Here is a 10,119-nt window from a genome sequence, read left to right as displayed (position 1 = left end):
TCGTTATGTTTGATATGTAACCAGGTGAAATCTAATGTGCTTAAGGCAGTCAGTTGTTATTCTATGTACCGAGCACTCGCTGCAAAACAGTACTGTCCCTTTAAGAAACAGGGTCCATGGTTTACTTGTCGCGAGGAAGGGTGCTCGTGCACGCGGGAGATAGAACGCGCGTGGGAAATTAAGTGTCAGTGCGCAGACAGTTTAGAGTTAAAATGGTAAATGGTAAATACAGAACCTACGACAGACAGTTGACGGCGTTGCTGCACTTCAGAAAAGTACGTTTGGTTACAGACATGTAGAAATGGAGGCAACTTATCCTTGTGTTGTGACTAATTCTCTCCCTACAATGTGAATATTCCTGTGTGTGATTACAGGGGAGATGAGACGGCTTTGAGACAGTGTGGTGTGTGGAGCATTCCATTAGTTATTGAAGTGAGTTTTGTTTTATGTTTATTTCTGAATTAGACCCTATAATGTGTATTCCTGTAAGGAAATGAGAATAACATTCCAGTTTGGTTTGGTATCAAACAATTTACCTTCGTTCATGTGTGCATTTAATGTGGTGAATTTGTTTGAGAGTTTATATTTGCATTGCAGGGCGTGTTTTCCTTTTGTAGTTGAGACTAAAGACTTGCCACTCCCGTTGTTGTTATACAGTAAAGTGAGAAAATAAGTTAAATATGCTTTATCCTGCCTGTCCCTTACAGCGATCAATGTTATTTCGGTCTTTTATATAGATTTTCTTTTAAAGAATTTCAAATAATACAGTCGACAACCTCCTGGAATGATTGCTGATTGCCACACCGGAAGGTTTGTCATCCGAGCTGTTTAAAGAAGTTAACCAGTACTTTTTTTGATTTCATTTGATATTTTCACAAATGAACGCATAATCAATGGAAAATAGAGATGCAAGTAAAGATTGTAACGTGTAAAAATATTCAAAACAACCGTTTCATCTCGGCACGCAACCTTCTCACTCGCACACAAGCGTTAACAGGGGAGGTCGTTATTTCCACTGAATGTGAAAGTGGGAAGTGTAGCTGGCAGGGGTTTTATAATGAGGAAACGTGCAGCCATTTTATATCAGGCTCCTTTACAGGACGTCAGAAGGAGAGGAGGAAAAGAAAAAAGTTGGTTAGTGACAGCAGGGTGAGCGATACTACAACATTATTATTAATACTGACAGACTGTGATGAGATAAAAAAAAACACAGGTAAAATGGCAGATTGGCACAGAAACAGCGGATATTGATTCATTTACTGCCATTATGTCCATTTGTGTTTTTGCTTTTATGGATCATTTCGTGAGTAATGTGAATTTTAGCCATTCTGGTAACCACTGTTTAAAAACCAATAAAGTTGTACAAAGTCTGAGTGAAAAAAAAAGAAGAAAATATTAATGTCACTTGTTGCTCAGGGTTAGGGGTGTGTGTGTGTGTGTGTGTGTGTGTGTGTGTGCGCGCGCGTGCGTGCGTGTTTCCCCTGGTCGACAAAAATACAGAAGATGAGTTTTTTCACGGATGAAGAGGAGGATGCATCAGTCTGTGTGTCCATGAAGAGTGACTGGTCTAAGGAACATCCTCCAGAGTTCAGTGATAGACGTGGACCCTCAGACACAAAGTAAGTTCTTGTTTACGCTGTAACAGAAGTTTTCATGCATAGGGAATTATTTGGTGTTTGCCAAAAGAATCTCTGTCTGTGCTTAAATCAGTCCTTCTCAATTGTTTTCTGTCGAGCCCCCCCCTAGGAAGAAGAGAACATTTTGCGCCCCCCCATCCTCGACGATAAATAGTATAATTTGTCTATAAAATTGTTACAAGTACACCTCTGCATAACATTGTATCCTTATTAACATTAAGGAAAACTAAAAAAATAAAAAGATGGATCCACTTACAACAAATAATAACTTTATTAACCTTGTTTTTTAGTGTGAACCAGAAAACATTGAGAGTGCATCAATTTGCCTTAATTTCAACAAGTCCTTGTGTAAACTATTTTACTATACTATACTATACTATACTATACTATACCAAACATTTTTCAACCAACTAATTGAGCCATTTGATACTGAAAAATATAAAAATAAAATGAATAAATAATAATAAATTCAATTGATCAGCACCATAACCTCAGGAGCACAACATAAACACTTTCACTTACAAAACAAAAATTAATAAAACAATTTGTGCTGATTTTTTTTAAACAAAATGATCAACTTGATCAAAAGATCAAAATAAGGAGAAGTAGTTCCGTGCCTTGCTTGATCAAGGCACGGGACTACTTCTCCTTCTTTTGTCTTTATTAACTTGGCATCAACAGTGCTCCATCACATACATCCACTCTCACCTTCGCACCACTCTCCTCTCTTGTCCTTTGCCTAAATCCCTCCCCCATCCTTAGCACTTTACAATTAACGTTCCTATGGACAGATAACTAGTCCCTTATTAATGTATTACAAACTAAAATAAATAAATCAATACATGTAAATAAATCTCATCTTACAGTATGAACTCAGAACTGACTGTGGCTACAGGTTTGTTTGAAAGCTATGCCACTGTCGAATACGATTTTGGGGTTGCTTTTATTATCCTTAATCAATTTTGACATTACATTACAGTCATTTTGCAGACGCTTTTATCCAAAGCAACTTCCAATAAGTACGTTCAACATAGGTAGATAAAAGATCTTCAGGTCACAAGAAATCGTAAGTGCATTTCCTTCCAAAACCAACAGCTAAGAGCATAGGCAATCCGAGCAGAGTCTAGTGCTTGTTTATAACTATCAGACCAGGCAAGTTGAAAAACTTCGAGCTTGGTCAGACACCACTTTCATTCTAGCCATCTGCATGCCTGCTCAAGTGAATTGATGTGCCTTGAGAACCAGGGAGCCAATTTGTCCCGCTTGCAAGACCTTTGTTTTAGAGGAGCAATGGACTCCAAAGTATCGGATCATAAGGAATTCATGTTTTCTGTTAATGTATCCAATGAGGCCTCATTAGGATTCAATGAATTTAGAGCTTGGTTAGTTCCTCAGCAAGCTGACTATGGCCTATAATACGGCTGAAAAAAGGCATCGGACTTGCCTTTGTCGCAGATCACTCCATCAACGCGAAAGATGAGACATTTCTTGGACACTTTACACAATACAATGCATTTGAGTGAAAGTTTTAATTGCGAGAGGTTGTTAGTGCATCAATGTGCGTTCAGCACCAATCTAAGCCTACTCGACTTGTTTATTTCACCTGAGTTATGTGCATACAAATGATGTCCCATATTATGCAGCAATCTTGGAAGCAGATGACCCAGTAATTGTTTGTTTTTTTATCTGCCACTTTGTCAAAATTACGGTGCTAAATTTGGGTCAACACAAGGTTTTAGTTTTTGAGTTTAAATTACAATGGTTTTAATTAAGTAACATGAGTTGCCTTCATCTTCAAAGGAAGAGGAAGAGGAGAACTGAAATTGTGGAGGATCAGCTGTCCTTCTGTGGTTCAAGTCAAGATGTCCTGAAGGATCCAGTTTATATCTGCTCATACTGGGACCAGTCTGCTTCATCTGGTGACTCCTCCCAGTGTGGTCAAAGACCCAGAACAAAACCTGGACTAAAGACACCCAGTCAGTCCAGAACAGTGCAGAGTAAGACTGTTGATCTGTCTGATGGTGTCAACATTTCTATCAGCAGCAATTCAAATTCTTCTACACTCATGTTTTTGTTTTTGTTTTTTTTTTCTCTTCCACTAGGTGGCGCTTTGCATGAACTTTTGGACAAACATAAGCTCAGTCTGAGGAGGAGATGTGAACATGTGACTGAAGGAAGTGCTGGAGCAGGATGTGGAACCCCCCTCAACGAGATCTACACTGAGCTCTACATCACAGAGGGACAGAGTCAAGGGGTCAATACCCAACATGAGGTGGTTCAGCTGGACACAGCAGCCAAGAAAACCACCCTCCATGACACTCCAATAAAATGCCAGGACATCTTTGAAGCCTTAGCTGACCAACAGGAACACATCAGAGTCGTTCTGACAAACGGCGTCGCTGGTGTTGGAAAAACCTTCTCCGTGCAGAAGTTCTCTCTGGACTGGGCTCAGGGTTTGGAAAACCTAAATGTCAGTCTGCTGATTCTGCTGACATTCAGGGAGCTGAACCTGATCCGAGATGAGCAGTACAGTCTTCTCATGCTGCTCCATGTTTTCCATCCAACATTACAGACGCTCACAGCGGAGAAGCTGGCTGACTGTAAAGTTTTGTTCATCTTTGATGGTCTGGACGAATGCAGACTGTCTCTGGATTTCCACAACAATGAGGTTCTGTGTGATGTCACAAAGAAGGCATCAGTCAGCGATCTGGTAACAAACCTCATCAAGGGGAATCTGCTGCCCTCAGCTCTCCTCTGGATAACTTCCAGACCTGCAGCAGCCAATCAGATCCCTCCTACATGTGTTGACAGGCTAACAGAAGTACGAGGCTTCACTGATGCCCAGAAGGAGGAGTACTTCAGGAAGAGGTTCAGTGATGAAGATCTGTCCATCAGAATCATCTCACACATCAAAGCATCCAGGAGCCTCCACATCATGTGTCAAGTCCCAGTCTTCTGCTGGATCACTGCCACAGTTCTGGAGCACATGCTGACTACAGAGCAGAGAAGAGAGCTGCCCAAGACCCTGACCGACATGTACTCACGTTTCCTGATGGTCCAGATCCAGACCAAAAAGCACAAGTATCATGAGGGCCATGAGCGCAGTCTAGAGGAGCTGTCTGAGACGGACAGGGAGCTTCTACTGAAGCTGGGGAGGCTGGCGTTTGAACATCTAGGGACAGGAAACATAATTTTCTACCAAGAGGACTTGAGGCAGTGTGGACTTGATGTGTCAGAGGCATCAGTGTTCTCAGGAGTTTGTAAAGAAATCTTGCAAGAGGAGTGTGTGATCTTCCAGAAAAGAGTCTACTGCTTTGTTCATCTGAGCATTCAGGAGTTTCTGGCTGCAGTCTACAGGTACCACTGTTACACAACCAGGAACACTGAGGCACTGAAGCATAAGGATAATAACGTTGACGATAATGAGGATGTGGACTATGATGAGTATAAGGATGAGTATGAGGACCATGATGAGTATGAGGATGAGAATGTGGACTATGATGAGTATAAGGATGAGTATGAGGACCATGATGAGTATGAGGATGAGAATGTGGACTATGATGAGTATAAGGATGAGTATGAGGACCATGATGAGTATGAGGATGAGAATGTGGACTATGATGAGTATAAGGATGAGTATGAGGACCATGATGAGTATGAGGATGAGAATGTGGACTATGATGAGTATAAGGATGAGTATGAGGACTATGATGAGTATGAGGATGAGAATGTGGACTATGATGAATATAAGGATGAGTATGAGGACTATGATGAGTATGAGGATGAGAATGTGGACTATGATGAGTATAAGGATGAGTATGAGGACTATGATGAGTATAGAGATTATGACCATTACCAATCACTGGATGTCTTTCTGAGCAGAGCCATGATCGAAGCCCTGCAGAGTAAAAATGGGCATCTGGACCTCTTTGCTCGCTTCCTTCATGGTCTCTCACTGGAGTCCAACCAGAGTCTCTTAGGAGGTCTGCTTGGTCAAACAAAAAGCAAACCAGAGGACATCCGGAAAGCCATCACAACCCTGAAAGACATGAGGGATGATGATATCTCTCCTGACAGAAGCATCAACATCTTCCACTGTTTGATGGAGATGAAGGTCCACTCTGTACATGAAGAGATCCAAGAGTTTCTGAAGTCAGAGAAGAGATCAGAGAAGGAACTCTCAGAGATCCACTGCTCAGCCCTGGCCTACATGCTGCAGATGTCTGAGGAGGTTCTGGACGAGCTGAATGTGGAACAGTACAATACATCAAAAGCAGGACGACGAAGACTGATCCCAGCTGTGAGGAACTGCAGAAAGGCTCGGTTAGTCCAGATGTTAAAATATCAACTAACGGATAATCCTGTCCCATCATCTAGTACACCTCAGTTAGACATGAAGGTGTTTGCTCAGTGTCCATTATTATTACTCAGATTATTCATGTTAACTGAGCTGAGAAAATGAAGTAACTTAGTAAGTGCTCTGCTTTAATAATGGATTTTATGTCATGTCTTTAATAACAGGTTTGATAACTGTGGACTCTCAGTGACGCACTGTGATGTTGTGGCCTCAGCTCTGAAGTCCAACCCCTCCCATCTGAGAGAGCTGGAGCTGAGTGATAACAACCTGCAGGACTCAGGAGTGAAGCTGCTGTCTGCTGGACTGGAAGATCCAAACTGTAAACTCAAGATTCTGAGGTCAGACACATTTCTTGACAAATACGTCATCATGTTGATGTCATTGACTAATTTCATTCAGTGTGTGTAATACTATACAGTGCAGAATTCTCTGCATTTCTACATTTGAGAAAGTGTTTTGTGAGGGACCGAGTCGGTAGAGGTGCAAAAAAACAAAACAACAGTATGACAACAATACTTCTTCTATATAATACTACCTCTAATAATAACAAATAATTATTGTATTATCATTATACTATTACCATCACAATTATTATTTTTTATAATAAATGAATGAATAATAATGATGATAATTATAAAGCAATACGATAAAGAGAATGACATAGAATAAGTGGCAGTGCGTTAAGTAAGAACATGAATGACACGCCAAGAGAGCTTTAGCTGAAGGAGGGGAAAAAGCACTGCCTTTTGCTCCTGGAGTGAACTCATTCCCACTCGTAGGCTGACTCAGTGGAGTGCGTGGGCGAGATGTGGGTGGGTAGGACATGGGTGGGAAGTTCTCTTTTGATGGAAGGTGAGCACTCAGAAAAGCTTCAGCCAATTGTACTGCATCTTTGGGTTAGTCTTTTTAATCCAGGTGTGAATCTTGGCCTTAAGAAATTGCTCCATGATGATGGTGTTTCCAATTTGCTCCTTTGTCTTAGTCATCAACTTGGCATAAAAGTCCTTGAGGTGGAGCTGTAACTCTTAAGGCGTCTCCTCTCTGGGCACACTGGAGCAGAACCTCATTCAATACGTCTGTGGACTGATTTCAAACTTCTGCAAGACAGCACACTTCTATAGCTACATATGCCAAATGAGCCTCACAAGTTAACAGTGAGGCTAGATTTGGTTGCTGAATCTCCCCTCGATCGATACTGGCGCTCCTGTTGTACCTCTAGTTGGCTGCTGTTGCATCAGGCATCACATAAGACTTGACAGTTCAGTCAAACTACTACTACTACTACTACTACTACTACTACTACTACTACTACTACCACCACTACTACACCTACTGCCCCCTGCCGATTGCCAGAGTCTTGGGCAGCTTCTGGTAGACCCTCCCCATTGTTTGAGATTTTTTCTGTCTGATTGACATTTTCTTCATTGCCTCCTACTGGCCTGGGACGCACCAGTGCCACCATATGTGGTGTAGCCTGGCCTGCAAAATAACTAAAGATATATACAACAGAAACAAAACAGTTAACAGTTAAAACTATGACAGCTCGAACCCAACTGCTTATATACGCAGGCACACCAATAAACAACAGAAATTAGTTACTGATGCGTTCTCTGAAACAAAGCATCACCTACTACTACATCATTATTACTGAAAATCAATTTTTACAGTATAAACATCTCAATTATCCTTTTCTTTTATTGAAAGTTACACCACAAATTACTCCCACTTTCACTTGTATTTTCATCGGGGCTACAAATAAGTAAATTCGTATTTTGAATTTAAATTTTGATTTGGAAGTGAATATTTTGTGACGTCATGAGGGGCTGATCCTCAGAGGATGGAGATTTTCCCCTCTGTTGGTGGCTCAAGAGAGCCACAGGAAGGCTGCACAGAGCTGGGGACGGTCCTCAGTGGTGATATGAATGCCTGCTACTTATTTTATGTTGATGTTTATGGACAGATCTTACCTTGTTTATAAGGACACCTTTCGTTAAGCCAATTAAAACCTTGTTAATGCCAAAACCCTCTGTGAAGTGTATGTTTGGACACCAGAGCGCTGCCTGAGACGGACACCTAGGAGGAACAGCCCCTCACAGTGTCACAATTTGTTATGAAAATATGTTCCTTACAATATGATCGAAGTGTTTGAAACATACAAATATAAATTGTCAGAATACTATTTGTCAAATATACATTGTAGAATACAAATCTTCCTTCCACCTGACCCTCATCAGTGTTTTGTTGAAATCCTCCTCTCTCTGCAGGCTGATACACTGTCAGATCTCAGTTGAAGGCTGTGCTGCTCTGGCCTCAGCTCTGAAGTCCAACCCCTCCCATCTGAGAGAGCTGGAGCTATGTGGAAACAAGCTGCAGGATTCAGGAGTGAAGCTGCTGTCTGAGTTTGTGGAGAGTCCAGACTGTAAACTGAAGATTCTGAGGTCAGTTCAACTCACCATGAATCCTCAAATGTTGTCTGTGGTCTTTATGTCCCTCAGATGAAGTCTTTTTCAGGGCTCTCGTACCTTTTTCACCCCAAGAGCTACTTTTCAAAACTCAAAGGGGCCACAAACTAATTGTTTTCAAACTGTTATGTGAATATTTAACAGCAGAAACACATACACTGCTCTGATGTGTTTTCTTGTAACTGTTCATTAAAAACAGAAACAATAGATGAATGATTTGTCACCAACAGTGGAATATATGTCAGTGTTTGCCACGACCCCTGATATGTAAACGCTGTTTGCTCATGTTGGGAAGCGTCTGCTGCAGTCTGTCTCTACTGCTCAAACGTGTGTTTTGCCCACTAGAGCTTTTTTTTTTTCTCTCCTGCACTCTTGTGATTGATGGATGGATGATTAATTGCCCCTTCTGGTTTTACCCTTTATTTTGTAGTGTAAAAATGGAAATATTGGAACTATACAAATATTCTGGTGATCTAGTTTGCGTGTGTGTGATTTTCAGCTTCCCTAGATCCAAATCAGCCGTAAACAAATGTCAAATATGGGATTCAAATACGCTCAAAAACCAGGTTTGTTTGTACCGTTAACGATTTTAGGACCTTTTCACAATGGTGCCATCATTTACATACAGTATGTGAGGGTTCCACTGCAGCATCAAGTGTTTGAATCTATGGTCTTCATCCCTAACGGAGAGTCACAGTTGGAGTTCTTATCTGCCTTGGTGGAGGTGTAGTGTTTCACCTGTATTGATGATGTGATGCCTTGGTGAGCTCCTTTAAAAACAAGCTGCAGGCTGCTAGGAGATATTTTAGGAGGAAGCTTCCCTGTTACCTGATTTATTTGCTGTTAATGAAACTCAACATGTGTTTCTGCTCTGTGCTGTAATGTGTGATGGTAAATGTATCATAATGTCCATTTCCACAACATGGATTCATCAGTACACAACACAGTGATCAGCTTTCATCACAACTGACTGAAGCTGCTCAACAAACACTTAAGGTTCATTGATTTCCACTGAGAAATACACAAACTTTGTCAAAGGATCCATTTGGCTCAAAGTGATTTCCACACAGATTTGATGTCACCAGGCACCAAACCTTTTTGTTTCCTGCTGCCAGAGATAACTCTTCATTGTGTTGTAGAGTAAAAGAGGTCATCTCACAGTGAGAGCAGCTCACTGACTACAAGAGAAGTGGAGAGAAAATGCTGGTTATGTTTCAGACGCCATCGCTGTAGAAACACAATAAACTACTGAGTGTTTGTGGAGCTCATCAAATATATATCATCACATTTACAGCAGGAGTTTGTCTTAATTGATTTGTATTGATTTTGCTTAAGTTTGACCTAAACCTGCAAATAATGAGGCCAACATACAACCTGCTGAACATCTGAGGGGACAAGTTTGTTGGAGGCTCTTATACAGCCTGACATGAAGATCTACAGAAACCTGGAAAAAAAGAACACAATGTGTTTACTAAATGTGATTCTAGAAAAAAAATAATTTTGATTTACAGGTGACAATGCAATTAAAATGCAGTTCTTAAAAGATGATCAAAGTGATCATCAGTCAAAGCTAAAGCTTGTATAATATATTAGTATGTTGATGTCAATGTTTAAAATGTTAACTTGACCCTCAGCAGTGTTTTGTTGAAATCCTCCTCTCTCT

At 40.9% G+C, this 10,119-nt stretch overlaps 1 protein-coding gene across 19 annotated transcripts in view; it reads left to right on the top strand.

Annotated features, from left to right (window-relative positions):
- Positions 1–452: 452 nt before the first annotated feature.
- The window catches only part of LOC143006248 (uncharacterized), a 59,467-nt gene continuing 49,800 nt past the window's right edge, over positions 453–10,119 (top strand). For all 19 annotated transcript variants that reach the window (XR_012964236.1, XR_012964234.1, XR_012964235.1 and 16 more), the window contains exons 1-6: positions 453–1,149; positions 1,501–1,619; positions 3,438–3,634; positions 3,740–5,960; positions 6,159–6,332; positions 8,259–8,432. Coding sequence is in view for 15 of the 19 variants with exons in the window: in XM_076157630.1 (XP_076013745.1) it covers positions 907–1,149; positions 1,501–1,619; positions 3,438–3,634; positions 3,740–5,960; positions 6,159–6,332; positions 8,259–8,432 (3,128 nt within the window). In the remaining 4 variants the exon portion in view is untranslated. The remainder of the gene's footprint in view (positions 1,150–1,500; positions 1,620–3,437; positions 3,635–3,739; positions 5,961–6,158; positions 6,333–8,258; positions 8,433–10,119) is intronic.

Source organism: Genypterus blacodes, unplaced genomic scaffold, assembly GCF_046128005.1.
Source record: "Genypterus blacodes isolate CSIRO-AG114 ecotype Tasmania unplaced genomic scaffold, CSIRO-AGI_Gbla_v1 ptg000073l_1, whole genome shotgun sequence".
NCBI lineage: Eukaryota > Metazoa > Chordata > Actinopteri > Ophidiiformes > Ophidiidae > Genypterus > Genypterus blacodes.
Note: the sequence above shows the minus strand (reverse complement) of the source record. Positions and strands in the feature narration are given on the sequence as shown.